Source organism: Lagopus muta, chromosome 8 (assembly GCF_023343835.1).
Source record: "Lagopus muta isolate bLagMut1 chromosome 8, bLagMut1 primary, whole genome shotgun sequence".
NCBI classification, from domain to species: domain Eukaryota; kingdom Metazoa; phylum Chordata; class Aves; order Galliformes; family Phasianidae; genus Lagopus; species Lagopus muta.
Window position 1 is genome coordinate 31,453,659 of NC_064440.1, and position 19,890 is coordinate 31,473,548.

A 19,890-nucleotide genomic window follows, 5' to 3' on the forward strand; every position below is an offset into this window, starting at 1 on the left:
TTCAGCAGTACTCACCAGCTCATTTCAATAGCATTAAGGTATATCATACCCCAAGATTTTACTTATCAATATGAGAAAATATCAGTAGAAGATGCTTGATTTAAACACCATTTTAAAGGATAGGCATTCAGTGGAAACAGCCAAAACAGTGGTGGGTGCCAAGTGGAAACAACCAAAACATGCTGGGTGCCCTGTTGGCTGTCTCCCCATGACAGTCTCTCCTTGGAAATTATAACAGTCCCAGTACCCCCTTCTTCCTATTTTTGCATACTTTTTTCTCCTCCACTTTTTGCTCTACTTTTCTTAAAACAAAGCAGGACATGAACATATTAGCGTGCATGAATAATTGAATAGTGATACATAGATGAAAAATATATTTATCTACTATAAAAGCATGATATCACTTACCTTGATGGTTTTATATGATTACTGTTCCATTACTTGGGTTAGATTGCAACTGGTGTAAATCAAATCTAGACACTCACTTCCACAAAGAGCTGGGCCTCTCTGCCTCACACCTCTGCACATTCCGTGCCAGGAGAGCTTACCATTTTCAGCATATCTGGGGAATTTGCAGAGCCTGCTCAGATCCTGAACTGCATTAACACAAAGTAACACTGAAACTAGGAACCCCAGGTGGACAACAGCACATCCACAAAGCCAAACACTCAGAACACGCAGTATTTGCAAATCAATTAAGAGAGACGAAAGAAAGTAGAGCATATGTGATACTTTGAATTACAGATTTTCTGTTCTGTGAACACAATATAAGCATCTTAAAATTGAATAAATGAGCACTTCATTTTGATAAACTTATCTGATGTTCCCATGAATAGAAGTACTCTCTTCGTGTCCCCAAATGAAAGCAGGTACTGTTCACATTCATTGGGACATGGGACAATGTGACAGACTAGTCATGCAAGCATCACTTTTTTGCAGTATAGCTGCACCTAGTGACAAAGGATTAGATTATGATTAGAATATGATTAGAAACTACAACTGACTATGAATTAATCAAATACCTCACTTCTCATTTGGGCTATATTTCACTTTTCAACCTAACATCATAAACTTATCATTTCCATCACGCGCAATACAATGAAAGCTCCCAAAGTTCACTAATAACAAAATTGTTATCAAACAATACCCTCCAAGCAAGTTGACTCTTTTTGTTTGAAGCCAGCTTGACACAGTGTGTGAGAGCCTATTACTTTCCTTCAACATTTGTTTGAGCATATTGCAACTCTAACTCTACAAAAGCATTCAGTTGATAAAAGAATTCAGTTTCAAGAGCCCTCAGTGGTGATGCAGAAACAAAACAAGAGCTTAGAATTTTTTCATCAGGCGTTGGCAATATAAACAGCATTACTAACCACACTGTGAAGGGTATGGATAGATGCTCACCATTTAGATGACATGCCCAATTTTGGGAAAAAAGTTTGTTCGTTTCAATACAACAGCAGAGACCCTAATTATCACTCCTACAGCAATCTATTTTCTTAAAAAACCATGACAGTTTTGATTATCTGATTCAATTCCTTCTCTCTTGTGTATGACATAGGGCATGCAGTTCAAAATCAATCTAACATCACTGCTATTAATAGGGCCTAAATCTCAAAGTCGATAAAGTCATTTTTAGAGTGCTGTGAATTAGACTTCTGAATCCATGTCACTCACAAAGCAACAGCCATTTCTCCCTCTGATTTCTAGTGGGCAGAAGCAAAACTAATTTGTCTGACCAAAAAAACATGCAAGTGTAGTAGGATTACCCAAGCAGCACTGGCATCTTAAATCCTAATGCCATTTTTTTCTTTTACCTCCACATTTCAGAAAGTTCTTTACCAACCTGGGAGACTTTTTGCCAAGGTCTTCATCCAAAACCAAGCTGCTGCAAGAAAGACCAGTTGAAATCCAGGCAGAAGTCATAGGTGCAAACAATCACTTCAGAAACCCTAATCATTCACTCTTTGTTTTTATAGAGTATAGTTAAGAGATTCTCTCCTACTGCAAAGCATACACTCCTTATCCTTGGGAAAAAAAATATACACAGTAGTTCATCCAGATGACTAAAAATGGGATAAAGAAATAAAGAAAATATTACTAACTTCTCACTTGTATTTGTCACTGACATCTCAACCCACCAAATATTCCCACCAAGTCTACACTTGCAAAATACATCTCTAATGCAACTATTGGGATATGTATTACTTTTTGGGGGCAACTTGGGTGCTTAAATTTCTAATCAACAAAGCCCCAGTAGTGGGGAGACAGCAAGCTTTCTTTCCTCTCACTTGCATAAATCATTAATACCTCAAATATGGAAGCAGTTTTAATTCTCCTGTGCAAGAGATCTTATTTTCTGTTTAATTAAAAGATGTCTATTGTTTTTGCATAAGAGTAGCACTTAATGTACGGAATAACTGGAGCTGCTCTGACACACCAAATCCCCTTTGCTATGACCATCCTCCTCTGTTACTCTGCACCGCATTGCAGAGACACTGCCTGTAAGCAGCTCTTAGATTGTAGCTGACAAGAAACGCTATAGCATTTTAAGTTGGCCAGGTAAAATATATTTCAAGAGCGCATTATTTCTGCCTCTCTCAACAAGTTTGCCTTCCCGACTACAAAAGGAGGGAAGCAGGCACTTCCATCTCTGCATACTTATGCAGCTAAAAAGGTGATATAACATTAAGTTTTCTAGCAGCCGCTGACCAGCAATGAGGTGTCCTAAACAAATTTAATAGTTCCACAGTGATGTAATGAACAGAGGAAAAAAACCACTGCAGTGCTAAGACAAACTCTGGACTATATGCATTATGCTACTTCACATCTAGTGCATAACCTGGAATTAGTAATTTCATCTTTCACTTTACAGATAAAGAAATGGATCGACTGAAAGCCATAACACATTTCCATCAATCCCATGTTTCCAGGCTGCACATTGTGCAGGGCAGAACCTACCCCTTATCAAATGTTGATGCAGTGCTTAGGAGAGCCACTATCACAAAAACAGGAGTCTAAAGAAAGACAGTATGAGAGCACAGACGCCAAAACAACAGCTCTGTGTTCCAGCGGGCCCCAGACACCCATGAAGCACTTGAGACTCATCAGACGATTCCAAGAATTGCTGCTGAGGACAATCTCCAGCAAATACAAGAGGAGATCTTTGGCTTACAGACTGACTGAATTACAACAGCAAGATTTCCACTTAACAGAGAAACTCGACAAGCATATACTTTTTAAAGCAACCTAAAGCTTCCAAGGCCATCACATTTTAAGCACTTTGCCAGTAATTTAAAGCAATCACAGTAAAGACCACACAACTTTTTTTTTTTTTTTTATAACTGCCAAAATGCTAGGCAAGGAAAAAGTAAAACACAACCACAAATTGCCTGGTTTTAGCATACAAATTCTCAAGTACTGGTCTCTGTGTACTAAAGCAAGCTTTTCCCCCCAGTAGTGCCAAGGCAGTACTGAAAACAAGGCCTTCTTCAGCTAGTTTCCAAGTTGCATACAAACTTACACAGCTTCTACGGAACTCCCTTTGATGTGAATAGTAAATACATGCTGCATTCAATATGCTGGCCATTCACTGACTAAGTCCTACCATTACAGAACCGGAAATTTCTATTTTAAGATTGCCAATCACTTCAAAAAATAAGTTTGAAGAAAACATACTAATGATTAAATACACACGATACAAAATACAGTATTTCAAGTCTTGAGATTTACAGTTGACATGAGGTGATTTTGTGTGTTACGTGCCTTGAAAGAGCAATCACAAAATACTCTAACTGGAATTTCAATTGCAGTATCAGTAAACAATCACATCAATCAGTCTTACCAGAAATCCACGCACTACTTGCAATAAATACGTTTTGTTTAAGATTAAGTTTACTGCGTTTACCACACTTCTGTGATTTTACATAAACATACATATAAATACAAGCAATCTCCACCATCTTACAGGGACATTCAGCAGGAATATTTGACCCAAAGCCAATAGCGACTGCCAGGTGTAATTTACACTGGTAACTCAAACATCAGTAGGCTAAAATAGCAGATTTACGTTGAAACAGCAATAGGATTATCTCACTTCTGTCAGATTTCTAGCAAAGAATGGCACAGTCTTCAGCGGAACTGACCTCTCCCAGTTCACAATATAGAACTTTTTACAGAGGAGGGAGAAAAAAAAAGATTAACAGAATTTAAGAGATCATGGTATCAAATCCCTACACAGAATTCCTTTCCTGTCCAAAGACACACAGACAATGCGCACAGTTTACTCAGTCCATCCTATAGGGACTCAAATGTTAGCAGTTGCAGATGGTCAAAGAATGATACCCACAAAACCACTTCCAACTACCAAAAAGAAATCCTTCATCCAGCAAGTAAAGAGCTGGCACACAATGCCACACAAAAACATGCTAGGTGTGGTAACACTGCACGCTTCTTTCCTACAGGCATTTACATCGTTGCTAGGTCAACTGTGCATCGTGCAGTTGCCACTTCAAATGGTACAGAGGTGGCAGTTCTTCCACAAATAGAGGTGACAATTTTTATCATGCTACTTCAAATGCACACACACAAAAAATAAAAGGCAGAGAAAGAATATAGGGAAATACTCCTGCACTACATTTCTTACTTCCTTCATGTTGTGGTAGACCCAAAAGCAAAAGTTATGTAACCTCAATTTGTCATGCGAGGTTTGGAGAAAAGAGCACCATTCCTACAGTTTCACTAAATTAAATATAAGTTGGAGCTTTAAACTTTCCAAATGCATTAGAAATTGAAGTTACCAAAATGTGGGCTAGCAATACTTCAACTTTCAAGTAGCTCTATGATATCTGCACAGTAGAGAAGTTTCCCAAACCCTTTTTCAAACTCATCCTTCAAAATTGTTTTTTGTTTTTCAAGAAACAGTTTTACTTGACCTCTTTGTTGTCACATTATATATTCTCTTGATAGTACCCTGAATATCTGGTATACACACAATACTTCTGAAGGTTCATTACACGCTCATCTCCTGAGTCACCTGCCACAACTCTTCTTGAAACAAAGAAGTTATGCAGCTGCTCCCATAGCGCATTTTGACATGCTATTGCAGTTGTAATTTATCTACCCAGTAAATGTGTTTTCATTTCACAGAATACCAATTACCCCCACTGTACAGAGACAAGTAATAAGCTGCAACATGCACCCATTCCACATCTATCAAGATGTTATCCAGTGGCAACCCTATAAATAGCTGCAAAAAGCATTTCAAGTCTCCTAGAGAGTAAATCTGCAAAGATAAAAACACAGTCATTAACATCATTTACTCCACTAAAATACTAATATAGCACTTATTATATATCCACTAAGCCAGTTGTCTCCCTAAGAAAATAATTTAACACACATTTAAAGTAACTGAAATTACAAGCAAATGTCTGTTTCTAACATGATTTTTAGAAAGATGAGTAAGCCAAGATCTGTTCACACCCCATCCCACTTCTACAGTCCACTTCGAATCAGAACATCCTTAGAGTTAAAAGGGACCTCTAAAGGCCATCTAGTCCAACTCCCCAGCAGTGAATAAAGACACCACATCTACATCAGGTTGCCCAGAGCCTGATCTTGACTCACCTTGAAAGTCTCCAGGGACGGGACATCAAGAATCCTTAGGACTGAAACTGTTTGACAGTTCTCACTTGGAGAAGTGCATGTGCTAGAAAACCCAGCATGTCTAAATAGGTGCATAGAAATAACAGCCAATGTCTTTTCCACTTTACCATCAGCAAAAATGAAGCCTATGCTGCTCAAGACGTGAAAACTCCATTGTTAATAACATATCCATTTGAAAACAATCACATAATTACCATTACGTTTATCAAATCTGTATGTGGAATAGATCTCTATGCAGTTTTCATTTGACCACTTTCAATCTGCAAATCAACGTCTCCATACGTTCATGAGTACAAGTCAAAGAAATAAGTTGTGGCAGTTGAAATCAATAGCCTATTACATTACCCTACAATGGGTAATTTTAAAAGCATTTCATCTACTGAAACATCACCTGACACGCACTTATGCTGCATGCTTCAAAAATCTTGTAGGCCTTCACTTGAGTCAGCAGTGCACTCTCATCCCTGGTGGTTCTTTCGGGGATCAATCGCACAGGGTTAACAAATGCAATTTGTTCACTTCAGAGAGAGCTGAGCATGCTTAGTGGGAAAGCCTAGTAAGCCCAAGTACTTGCCAGCTAAGAGACACATGCAAGAGAAGAGAAACATATTGCAGCAGTCCTTTTTCTGCTTGCTTGCTTTTGAAGAGCAAGTTCTCATTATAGTTTGATAGTCAAGACCAAAGCTGTCATCTCCAAACCTTAAACATACTCACAACTTCACGGAAGCAAGGATTGAGTTCTACAGGATTGCTAAATATTTTTGAGCATTAGATTGGAAACTGACAGTAGTTAAATGACCAACATACGCTATTAACGTATTAAAGATCTAAACAACTTAATGAAACCATTTACGTGTTTCATCATGATATCCAGTGTTACAATCATGACCATTCCAAGCCGGCTCCGTGCTTAATTGCCAGCAGTTTTGGCAAAGGGACAAGGACCATTTGGCAATATAGTGTACTAGCGCTCAAAAAAACTTCAAATCCATTAAAATACTCTGTTATAGCATTTTATCTGATAACCAATCTAGATGATATTGAAGTTTCAGAACAAAAAACCCATAAAAATTAACTACATAACCCACACTACATTTTATATAAATATATATTTATTTATTTTCCCTCTGGAACCCATCTGTCAGGTTACCCTCACTTCAGGTTTTCACTGTTGCCTTCTTAATACTACAGAGGTTGGCAGTGGTCTTCAAGAAAAAAAGGTTTCTAATGGTTTTTTAAACATAATCCAAGGGGCAGATGCACGGAGAACACACAGGGCTCCAAAGGCAGCTAGACAAGATGGTAATTAGGAAGCTGAAGTACACATAGCAACGAAGAAAAACACTGTTGGAAGAAGTTCCCTTTTGTTTCCTACCATAAATTACATTCATTCCTACAACAAAAAGCATTTCCAGAAGTTTATATTTCTAAGCTACACCAAAATAGGATGTAATAAAAAACTGAACAAAATAAAACAAACTGTTCAAAGCAAATCTCAGCTTTTCTGCGCTGTTTCTAATCAACAGAACATCTACCTTTATGAACAAAAGGACTGACAGAAAACAGTGCTTTGTCTGCACAGACCCAAGTTTTTGGGATCACTTTCACTGCACCTGCTCCTACTACCAATAAGCTCCTAATATTACCTGTCAATTACGCAATCACTTGGAAAGGTAAATTCACCAACTTTCCATCAAGCTGTTGACAGTTTCCAGCTCATTACTTAATGTACAGCTGTTTTTTATTCCTCTTAGGAGGCTGAACCCTCATTTATGAACATTAAGAGGTACTTAGCAGTCAGTACTGTTTACACCTTAATACTCACTGTGACTCGTACTTCATTAGAAGAACACTTCTTACACTCATCCAAACAATTAAAAAAGCAGCATAGCAGCATCACCACGAAGTTGCCCCAGGACTGATGTTATCACAAAACATTATAGCACTTACCCCAATGCCTTCTCGCACGCAGTCTGAAATTTAGTAAACCCAATCCTGACTCTAAACTACCTGCAACTCAAATTAGTTAGTTTTCACTTACTTAACAATTGAACAGTTTAGTTATTTAAAAATGCATTTAAGCAGCGCATTTCTGCAGCTCCATCTCTGGTCCAGTTGTCCCTATCAGATCATAAATGATGCAAGTTTTTATTTTCATACACATAACCTAGTACAAAAAAAAACCCACACAAAAAGGATTTTGTTATTTTCTGCAAAAGTACAATTTCTTCATTTTACCTGTCTCCAAATAACAAGATGAGTAAATACCATTAAGATATTAAAGAATCATTATTTTGAAGCATATATTGTAAGTCTGAATTACCCCTAAACATAGTAGATTGTGTATATAGTAAACTTAGAAGCAAATCCTTTCTTCTACTATGAAATCACTGCCTAGCCCACGTGCAAAACCATAGCTCATTCACTTACACCTGCTATTGAAGTTCTGACGAGCTGCCACAAGATGGAGGTAGACACCTATAGTTTGAAAGAGTTTAAATTAAAGAGGCAGCCATGACCGACTCCAACATTTTATCTTCATTCTACATCATCGCAGACTTATTACCCAAATAAACATCTCTCAATTTCAAAATCACAAGACATCTAAATTGAAGAGGGGTGATGTGAAAAGGGGATGAATAGACTATTTGTTACGAAACCAAACCATAAGTAGTATAGGAATAAGTAGTATAGAAACCATAAGGACACGACCACAGAAACAATTAACACATCCTTAGATTTGTAGTATTTATTCTATTTAGATAACAAGAAGTGGATTAGATTCACAAGTAACTTGAAATTCCTTGCAATTGAGACAGAACAGAAAGCAAGTGCTTATTTCAATTTTGTTTTAAACTAAAGCCACAATCCTAATGACACAAATACGGGGCTTGTGAGACTGAAGACAATTGAACCCAGAACTGAACTTGGTGAATGTTACATGTGAGTAGTTGAAGTCCTTAGCTTTGGCTTTACTGTAAATCACATTTAGCTACAGTTAGAAGAGAACCTTCACCAAGCAGCAGACAGATAGGGAAACAGGAAGAACTGGATTTTTAAAAGCAATGCTACCAACCAACAGCAGCCAACCCTGAGCAAGTTTTCTTGAAGATAGCCCACGTGTTTCAGAATCTTCACACGTACTTTTGTATCACCTGCCCTTTCATCACACATGGCCTCCATACATTCATGTAAATAATAAAGACCTCTCAAGAACACACTGCAACAAAACCGTGTGCTGGTTTCTGCAGTGTGGCACTGCTACGTCCTCATATAAAGCCCAAATCAGAGATACAAGGGTTTACCTACTGCATTACGCTAAGCCAACATATGAAGTGGAGGCTTCTACCATACAAAAGCCATATGAAGAGAAGTTAACAACTATGTCCTTGTGGACAGTAGCATTATTATCCGTTTCTACATAAATATCAGTTTTCTCCTTCTGTTTATTACTTCTAGAGCAAAGTAAATTACACACACTAATCACAGACATCCATCCTATTCTCTGCTTCAGCACATCACCATTCTTTTAACCTCATTTAACCTGATACAAATCTGATTCAGGTTCTCCCCACTGCAGAAAGACTGAAGGAGAAATTGCATTAATTCTTTCTATGATAAAGTAGCTTTCACAAGGCTATCACCACATCAGATGAACATGGTCTAACACAACGGAAAGCTCAGCAATAACAGCACCGCAGTTAAGTCCTCAGCTGTAGCAAGAAAGAACTTGCTCAAATGCAACAGCTGTGGGCACAGAAACAAAAGGAAGAATCTACTTACCTTTGGAAAGCAGGGATCTTCAGAAAGAACCTCCTGCTCCACTGCCAACTCTTAAATGAGGTCTGGGAAGGGGTGGATCCTGGCTCCAGCCCTTCCGGTCACTCAGTACATTGCCTGCACCTGAGCTCTGCTGGCTGGGCCCTGCCTTCCCACCAGGTGCTCAATCACTGCTTCAAGCTGTGACTTAGTATTTATTTCCACTATACACGGCCATTCAGCGTGTGTGTGCAAAAATGCAGATCATTACCCCAACAGGTGTTAGCTTGGGAAAGTAAGTAAATGGCCTCTGTTTTGTATGCACCTGGAAGAAACTTGTTTGTGAGAAACCTCTGTAGCTGTAACTAAGAATCCTTGCTTTCTGTTAATGACCTTGACTACACTGAAATACAATGCCTTATTGTCTCTAGCTGTTACTTATGGCCATGATACTAAGGGGGGTTAGCAGACATCTTGCCCATCTGCCACTACCAGTATCTGCTTGGTTCATCTCAGGGCAGACACACTACCACAGCCAGCCACCACTGGCACTGAGAACTTGGCAGAGAGTGACTAGCCAGCTGCCCCCAAAACACTTTGTATTAAACTAATGAATGCCAACTTGCCTCTGTATATTTTCTTCAGGATTCATAAACCTTATGCAGAAGCACTGGTGCTTTTGCATTACAAGCCTCCAGCTATTTTTTCTCTCCTTTCACAACCACTCCCAGCCATAAGGAGCACAGGCAAAGTACATCAAGTCAGCTCATGTAAGGCATAAAGCCCAACTGCAGGAAGTGCTAATAGTGCTCCTGGTTTATGGATTTTACTCACGACTATCTCTAGCTTAACCCTGTAAACTACATGCCTCTTAGCATCTGAGGTACATCAGCATGCTTTGGGACTCCTCTTACCAAACAATTTCATCCCAAAAGAGCAGCAGATGAACACTGAGATATCACAGTGTGATGCAACACGACAATCAGGTGCAACTGGAACCTCACTTTGAGTTCACTGCCAGCACAAACTGAAAGACCTACCCCCAGAACAACCACAGGATTTACAAAAAAAAAAAAGTTTTAAAATAATAAAACATTCTAAAAATCACAGAAATTCAAAATACTCTCTTTCCAAGTGGAAGAGGGACAAGCTATCTCAAAGACTGTGTGCTCACTGGATCAACGGTTACCCGAGAGCTGAACTCTGTTCATTGAACAGGTCCTCCTGGAAATAGTGTTGAGGCACATGCAAGGCAAACAGGTGATATGAGACAGCCAGCATGGCTCTACCACGAGCACATCTACAACCAACATTGTGGCCTTCAAAGTTGGAATAACGGCATCCGTGGACAAAGGAAGGGCAACTGATGTCATCTATCCAGACTTGATGTCAACTATCCAGACATGGTTCCTCATCACATTCTTATATTTAAATTGGAGATACAGGTTTGAAGGCTGAACTGTTTCTTGGGTAAAGAACTGGTTGGATGCTGTCAGTTATTGTCAACAGATCTAAACCCAGTTGGAGGCTGGTGAAAAGCAGTGCCACCCAGGTATGTCTTGCAACTGGTGCTCCTTAGCATTTAATGAATGACTGAGACAGTGGGCTAAGCGTATCCTTAGCGAGTTTGCAGACATTAAGCTCAGTGATGCAGTTGATACAACAGAAGAAAGTAACACTGTCCAAAGCAGCGTGAACAAGCTTGCGAAGCAGGCCAACAGAACTAAGGAGATGCAACAAGGCCAAGCACAAGGTACTGTACACCTAAGTCAGGGCAATCCCAGGTATGTATACAGATTGAGAGAACTCCTTAAGGCAGCCCCGCTGAAGACTTGAGGATCCCAGTGGACAAAAAGCTAGACATGAGTTAGTTGTGTGCACTTGCAGCCTGGAAGGTAACTGCATCCTGGGTGACATCAAAAGAGGGGCAGCCAGCAGGTCAAGGGAGGTGATCCTCTGCTCTCATGAGGTCCTATCTGCAGTACTACATCCAGGACCAGGGTCCCCAATAACAAGACGTGGAGCTGTTGGAGCAAGTCCAGAGAAGAGCCACCGAGTTGAGCAGCGGGCTACAGCACTTCTCTTATGAAAAACAGCTGAAGAGCTGGCCTTGTTCAGTCTGGAGTAGGTTCCAGGGAGACCTCATTGTGGCCTTAAAATATTAGATTATAAACAGGAGGAAGACACACTTTTCACACAGGTAGATAGGGATAGGACAAGAAGGAATGGCTTTAAACTAAAAGAGGGTTGATTTAGATTAGATGTTAAGAAGAATTTTTTCTTTCAGAGTGGTGAAACACTGACATAGGCTGCCAAGAGAAGTTGTAGATGCCCCATCACTGGATGTGTTCACTGTGTTCAAGGCCAGGTTGGATGGGACCCAGGGCAGCCTGACCTAGCAGGTGGCAACCCTGCCCACAGCAGGGGAGCTGGAACTGAATGATCATTAAGGTCCCTTCCAACACAAGCCACTGTATGATTCCATAAAAACAACTTCAAGATGGGCTAAATGTCAAATACAAATAATTTCATTAAACCAGTGCCTTAGGAGGAATTCATCGAAGCATCCCAAAACAAAAGTAGCTCTGGTCACCAATGCTGCATTTTTCTATTCAGCTACTTTAGCTCCATGTTCTGCAGTGTGGAAGGCTACAAACTGATAATTATTATCGAGTGCACAGCTGTAAAACACCCATGAAGGTAACTTACATACCAATATTTAAACCGTATATTCTTACTCATAACAAAACTTGCACCGTAATTAGTCTTAACAGAGGTTGGTACTTCAGCAATAGTCAGCAGCATCTGCTCTGCAGAGACTTCTAAAAAGATCAGGCAGCATCTACTTCTTCAAGAGTGACACAAACAGTATTTCCTAGCAGAACTCATACTTGTGTAAAAAACAACCTAGAAAAACTTTACTTAGCTTTATTAATAAAACCGTTAAAAAGTCACTGTGACGTTTAGAACAGGATGCCAAAGATAGTTTTAGAACAGCAATGAATCCAAATGAGAAAATTAAAATCACATATATTAAGAACAGTCCCTACAAGCCTGCTATACATAGTGTTCTTCCTGCGAGTAGCCCATCATCTTTACTGGGAAGCAATTCACATGAAGTCATCATAGAAGCCAAGTCAGTGCTTGTATTTTGTCTACAATCATGCAATCAGAGCACAAACAGGAAAAAAAACACTTATTTACACTGATGCAGTTTTTAAAACCATGTGTATATTGCAATCATTTAAAGTGCAAGCTACATGTCTGCTGAAATCACTGAAGGCATGAAGGCATCACTGCAGGTGATATAAATTAAAATACTGACACTAGTAGTTATACAACTAACCACTGACGCCAGCAGCAGATTTCCAACCCTGACCAACTTAGTGTGTTACTTCTTGTTGCCAATTACCAGCCAAACACATATTCCATTGCTTTAGATACAATGCTTTCATCCTTCTTAGGCGTTTGTCTGTCTGAAACCACCTAGAAAACAGGGAAAAAAAGAAGGAAGAAAAAAGAATTAGTTCACACAAGGGTTAATGTTAAAAAACCACACTTCTCCTATACATTACTGTATTTTGACAAAGTATCTTGACGTTTCAGAACAAGCCCTCAACCTCTGAAAAGTAAATAAATCTATTAAATGATTTTGTAAGCCTATGCACATAAACCACATCTTTACCAGTGATAACAGGAGAAAAAAGGCTAAGGTCACATTAAAGTTCATGTGTGCCCAGCCTCACACTCTTAACAGAAGATTACACAAAAACACACGCTTGTTTCCCTTAAAATACCTGGTAGTCACTAGTGGAAGCTTTGTATGCTGTTGCAAGAGGTCTCATAGTAGAAATCTTTGTAGTACTTGCAGGTTGTACTGGTGTGCTTACAGTTTTTGAAGGTGGAGTGAAAACTGAAGACATTGAGGATGCAGAGCTTCTTTCAAAGTTGTCCATCACACTCTTAAAAAGAGGATTGAAGTAACGTAAGCCAATACTAAAAAGCACTATTTAAATCTTCAGAAGTTTATCTCCAATTCATAAACATAGTCACATCCCATAGAAAGCAACGATTACACTCAAGTACCTACTTAATACAGGGTGCAAAAGGTGCATTATGCCACAGAGAACTAGTGGAAGCTCATAGTCTGATGATCAGTACACAATCAATAGACAAGTTTGAAACAGTACGGAGAAGACAAAAAATGGCGAAACTTGCAGCAAGCCTGGAGAAGCAACTTTTTTCAGTAAGGGGAAGCTACAGAAGTAGCTTGACATCTTCATCCCCACAATCTCTTGCCCCCAAAACACAGATGATTATGGATGTATTTATTCATATTTTAAAGTGAACACTACCCAAAGACACAGTAAGAATTCAAAAGCAACTGAGAGACGGGATGCCTGCGAATTCCTTGTCTTAGATGATTACGTACAGGGTTACAGGCAACTCGGTCAATGACACTGAACAGCAAGATAGTAGGCGAGGTAAGAAAAGAGACCAGAAGCCCAGGAAGGAAAGGGGCACTAAAGTTGTTTTGTTTCTGAATTTGAATCTGCATAAGAAATGTTTCAAACTGATAAAACACCAAGTAATTTCAAGCTCCATTTCTACAGCATTATTTGAGATTGGTTTACATTTTAAAGCTGGTATTACTCCTTACTGTCACTTAGGATAAGAAGAGACTTAAAAAAAAAAATAATAAATCTGTGAACTACAGAAGAATGACTCAATTGCCTGTGTACTGTACTCAATACAAAGTGCTGCAGGAATCAGTGCTAAGAGCACTGGAAATGCCTAGTTAATATAGTAAAATAACTGTTCATTAAAAAATTAGTCTCAAATACAACCATGCCTAAGTCTTACAAGAACAGGATGTGTGTTCCCATGCTACAAGTTGAAGAACAGAATCGGGACTGTGCTGCTAACAAATTTATAATCCTAAGTTGCTACAATAAACTTAGGAGTCAGTCAGGTAAGCAGTCACATAAAAAGGAGGCAAGAGATTCAAGAAACAAATGAGAGCAACATAAATAATACCAAATTTCATTTTGGGAAACATATCTCAGTTCTCTGATGTTATCATCTTAATTCACATCATGTACAACAACATAACTCTACGCATTACAGCTTCCATACCTCAGAGAGTGCATCCCTAGTGATACTCTTCAGCAGCATTTCATCAAATAACTAAGAGAAACTCACATAGAATATAATACATTTTATCTAACTTAACTACATATGCTCTATTATTCAAATAGAAAAAGTGAGTAGGGGAAATGAAGAGGAATCCCAAAGGCAGAGTGCTTATATTTAAAAGAGAGCAGCTGTTAACTTACTTTATCTATACAAGGTTTGACACCAATCATGATGGATTCACCAAAAATTCTTCCATCTTTGCTTAGGGCTTTTCGGGCTTGAAGCTTAGACTGATATCGAATATGCATCCAATTTCCTGTGTTGGACATCTGTATGTGATTAAATAACAACTGTTAACTCAGCCTTTTTAAAGAATGAGCCAGAATGTTTTCAGAAATAAGCTTCAGACTAAGACATACCACATGCTTTAATATGTTTCCATACTGAGCAAACTGTAGAAGGATATAGGAAGCAGATGCTTGGGGAAATCTGAAAGAGAAGAAAAATTCCCCCAAAAAATGATGAGTTGTGTAAGATTCTGTGTGATTGAATACAACTCCACACAGGGCTTCTAGAAATCCAGAACAGACCAGTAGTTCAATAACATTTTATAAGGAATAACTTGTACGTATTTTTAATCTGCCATAAATGGAATGGTAGAATGGTGCCTTTCTAACTTAATAACATACATTTAGAGTTAAGCTTCTTCATTAAAACAGCAGGTACGTGTACCTGCTGCCTTTAACCACAGTTGTGCTTTCTGAAGGACCTAGGAACATCCAATAATAGCAGTGCCCAAGCTCTACTTGTTTCCATACATTGCTAAGACCTTGCCCACAGTTTCTCAACTACTTCAGAAATTCACTTACCCAAATACAGTTACCCACGTGTCATCAAGTTGATCTTCTGAAGTTAGGGAATCACCCTGAGTATAGAAAGGATCTAGTTGAGCTGGAGACAGAGTAGTCTTTCTAGGCTGCCCAATACTTGCAGGACTGAACATACTTGAAGCTGTTAAGTTAAAATGATTTAACCATTTAACATATTCATTTGCAAGACAAGTCAGAGAAAAATAAGTTCAGTATTAAGTATTTCACTTGTACACAGAAGAATGCAGAGGAGGTCTATTTGCAAAAAAAACATTCAGTCGGTCCAGATTTTGTCAGTTCTCCAACTAGTTAGCAGGTTTCCTCCCTTAGCCCCACACAGCAGACATCAAAGGCAAGCCAGACACTCAGAATTAAGCTTAGCAAGAAGCCACGTGTTCATACAGAAAATTGGAAGCCTTATCAACACGGACAACCACCCTTCAACCTCAGCAGCTTCGCTCAAATATAGACACTTCTCAAGCAAGAGATGCTGAGTGAGGAACAAGTGAAGTTGATTGAAATTCTATCAGTACGAGTTGAGAGGTATTTTCTATTCACATCCATGTACTTTTTGAAAAGCTAGTTAAAAGAACAGGTGCAGCTCCTTTGCAAATTTGCAAGGAGTTGATGTAGTTTGAACATTGTCTATTAAGAAAAGTAGTAAGAAAATACATTCAGAATTTTGATGGGACATCTACCTGCTCCAGGAGTTGATGGCATGTTTCCAACCAATGGGCTCTGGGTTAAAGAAAAGCTGCCCTGCATCAAAATACAGAAAGTAAATAATACTTATAGGTACACTCCTCAGATCAGAACAGACCTTTTCCAGGCAAACTTAACCATCAGGCAGTAACAATGTCTGCCGTCAGTTACTTCTAACCTTTTAGATCAATATCAGACATGAACATAACTTTATTTCACACATTCTAGCACCCAGCAGATCTCAACTACTACATTTTAGCTTTTCCAACTGATTACTAAGACTTTCTGTAAGCCAGCAATTCGCCCTACATGCATCTTAATGGAAAGGATGTCAGCAGGAGAGATTTCCAGCATCTGATTTTTATCTTCTAGAAAATGCATATATCATGGAGCATAGCCCCTACTTGTACTCATCATTACTTTCTTTCCCTCTAAACTAATCAGTGTAACTTCAATATTTAATGAAGGAAATCAAATGTCAAGTTCTATTTGTTCAAGTAGTTATTTTCTCCATATAAAGTTTTCAATTCTTGAAACAATTTGAGTGTGTTTTTATCCTTAGTGATGGCATTTCTTCAAAAGATCAAACAAACTAGAGCACCTGTCTGCCTAGCAACTTGCATTCCAACTGTGAGCTGTTCATTACCATTATTATTATTATTTTTAAGCAGTAGGGGATCTCCTCCTTGAAAAACTTTCAGAATAAGCCTCTCAGAAGACAACATTTAATAAAATCTGTTCATTCAGAAAAATGCCTTCTCTTTACATCAGTAGATGTTAATTGACAAAAATATCCACTAACACTTGACTGCTCAGTTGCAGTAAGCAGGGGAGTTTCCTGTCAGCATAACCTTCTAGAAATGTTTTTCTGTTGCTCTTTCAAGATTAACTCCATCTCACTGCCCAAGTTTGGATCAGATCTTTTACTCAGTATAAATGTCCTCGGGTTTCGGTAATATTGTTGCTGTTACCTACTGTATTGCGCTAATGGGATGATAATAGCAGGGTTGCAAAGTCTTTGGCTACAGCAAATGAGAACGAGCCCAAAGGCAACAGCCACGGGTATAGAAAGGAAGGAAAAGAGCTGCTTACCTTTGGGAAGCCTCAGGTAGGCAGGGATCTCTGGTAAAAGTTACCCTCGCCTCCACTGCCAACCCCTAAATGAGGTCTGGGAAGGGGTGGATCCTGGCTCCAGCCCTTTCCAGTCACTCAGTGCATTGCTTACACCTGAGCTCCCCTAGGATGGCCCTGCTTTCTCATCAGGTGCTCAATCACTGCTTCAGGCTGTGATTAGCGTTTCCACTACAGCTACTAAAAGGAAAGCATATTTGGACCACACGGTAACATCGTAGACTGACAAGAACATGAAAAGCTGTAACAAATCCGAGTTTACCACATACAAAGCACAGCAGAGGCACGGTTCATATTTTCTCATTCTTAAAAATACCTTAAAAATCAGAGGTAGTTCCATGAGCAAAGCTCTCAGAGGACACAGGAACAGGCCCACAAGAAGATTGGAGTGCATATCTGCATGATCAGAAGACTCACCAGTCACTTTGCTAACTCAGTTGCAATAACTGTTGTAAAGTGCTCACTGAAGTTGTAAGATACCCGACCTTGCCTGCTAAGAAAAAAGACAGTACGTAAACCACTTACAGCTCTTCTTGAAGTCAGTGGTGAAGATCCAAGTCCAGGACTAGACAATTCATCATATATGCTTCTAACTGGTGGAGCACCACTTTTATCTTTATGTGTAGGGACTACAGGCTGTGGGGGAGAGCCACCTGAAGTTAAAACAGAATGAAAGGAAGCTTTTAACTTTAGCCTCTGCAAGTTGCTCTTCAGTCAGAGTTAACAATGCATTTAGCTATGAAATACTTAGTCATTTCATTAGCTTACAAAACAGCTGACCAAACTGCTCAGCTTTGAACATCTTAGGCAAGAATGTCATGTATTTGTCCAAAAACGTCTCCTTAGAGAACTACCACCTAAAACTTTGAGATCTCTGGATGTCAAACACATCCTACGCGCACTTGTTCTTTTTAAGCAGTTTTGATCATATCAACATTTTCCCATTCTGAAGCAATTATTAATGTAATTCAACTGTTCCAGACAATCTTCTCTAAGAGAGAAAAGCAAAAGCAAAGCATTTAAGACTTTGAAGGCACATTACGTACTAAAGAGCCACATCAAAACGTGCACAGACATTGCCCATGCCATTGCATTCCCACTGAACAAACTTCTTTCCTTCCCATGAAATTTTACATTAAATAGAAAGATAAGCTCTTGAAAGCATGAACTAGCATGAATTTGGACAAGATGAAGTTAAGTTAGCTAATCTCCTTTATTATTACTCCCACATATTTATATTGAACTGTGAGAATTCCAACGTAACAGACAATTACGCTGACTAAAAAAATGGTGATAAACCTTTGAACCGCTTTATTGTGTTTATCCCAAAGAAAGCAGTTTGACCTAATAGTTCTCACTTACAAAACACACAGCAGCTAAGCCTTTCAGAAGTCCCTTGCAATGCTCAGTGGAGTTTCAGTACTCCTCACTCAACAGAGTAACACATTCACAAACTGTCAGAACACATTACTTAAAGCTCTTCTTTAAAAGTTCACAGCCTAAGCTCCAATGACATTCCCCTAACCACGCACTTTGGTTACTATGTTACTCATTTCTCTTTTTCTATAGCTGATATTCTTGTGGCAGTAACAATTCAGTGCAATAAAACGCAATTATCTGACGATTTATAGTTTCCTACAAGGCTTCTACTTAAGGGAAAAGTACAAATCATTCATTAATCATAAACCCACGGAGAAAAGCTCCAGCCAACCCCACTGAACACAGATGTGCTGTTATAACACAGCTGCGCTGTAATAACACAGCTGCTTAGCACAGAACCCAAGCTAAGCAGCAGGACGAACCCAGGTGCGACGCTCAGGACAACTCTCCGGCACCTGAAGAGCACTGACCTGCGAGCAAAGGTGACCTCACGTCCATGGTGCCCACGGCAGGGCCGCTCAGGGCGCGCGGCTGCGGGGTGACGGGCGCCGGCAGGTCGCCCATCAGGAAGCCGGGCAGGAACTGAGCGCTGGCGCCCGGCTTAGGGGACGTGGGGGAACCCAGCGTCATGGGCTCCGCTCCTGGGACAACGAAAAGAAGGAGCAGTGAGATGTTCCGGCCCGTTCAATAAAAAGAATGGAAGAACGAACAGCACCACGCCGCTTCCCACAGCGGTTTCCTTAAGGGTGCTTTCTACTTGCAAGAAACCCCGCCGAGCCCGGGCTTCCTCCCTCGCCCGCCTCATCGCTGCCTCGCCGATTTCGCAACTGCGGCCCGCATGGCCGCCGAGCTCGCCGCGGCCCGCGTCGGTGTCTGAGGGCGCCGAGCGGCGCCAAGCGCTGAGGTGCCCCTCGCCACCCAACGGCCCGGCACGCGCCCGATCGCTGCGCGCGCGACGCAACGGCGCGAAAAGCGGCGCGGCTTCACCTGCGGGAGGCGGATCCATGGCGAAGCCGGCCATGCGGGCGGCGGGAAGAGGCAGCAGCAGCTCCGCCGGGCGCTTTCAAACAGACCGGAACTTCCTCCCGCCGTCACTTCCGCCGCCGCCGCCATCTTGTGACGCAGGGTGGCACGAGCTGTGCCCGCCCACTCCGCTCGCCGCGCTAATGGAGGCGGCTGCGGGGCGGGGCTGTGGGTCGTATCCCACGGACGTGTCCTAATGCAAGCGCAGTGATCGGTTCGCCTCGGA

The 19,890-nt window shown here is 40.3% G+C and overlaps 1 protein-coding gene across 2 annotated transcripts; it reads right to left on the reverse strand.

Moving 5' to 3' along the window:
* Positions 1-12,335: 12,335 nt before the first annotated feature.
* On the reverse strand, positions 12,336-19,776 carry NUP35 (nucleoporin 35). Of its 2 annotated transcripts, XM_048953578.1 has the most exons (9): positions 19,629-19,776; positions 19,112-19,282; positions 17,787-17,914; positions 16,127-16,187; positions 15,429-15,570; positions 14,979-15,048; positions 14,760-14,888; positions 13,221-13,385; positions 12,336-12,909 (listed from the first exon to the last, which is right to left on the reverse strand). In XM_048953578.1, the coding sequence occupies exons 1-9, from the start codon at positions 19,660-19,662 to the stop codon at positions 12,832-12,834; spliced, it is 978 nt and encodes a 325-aa protein (XP_048809535.1). In that variant the 5' UTR covers positions 19,663-19,776; the 3' UTR covers positions 12,336-12,831. The 2 variants fall into 2 exon arrangements, with proteins under 2 accessions (XP_048809535.1, XP_048809536.1); XM_048953579.1 differs by lacking the exons at positions 17,787-17,914; positions 19,112-19,282; positions 19,629-19,776 and adding an exon at positions 17,578-17,758.
* Between the last annotated feature and the right edge of the window lie 114 nt (positions 19,777-19,890).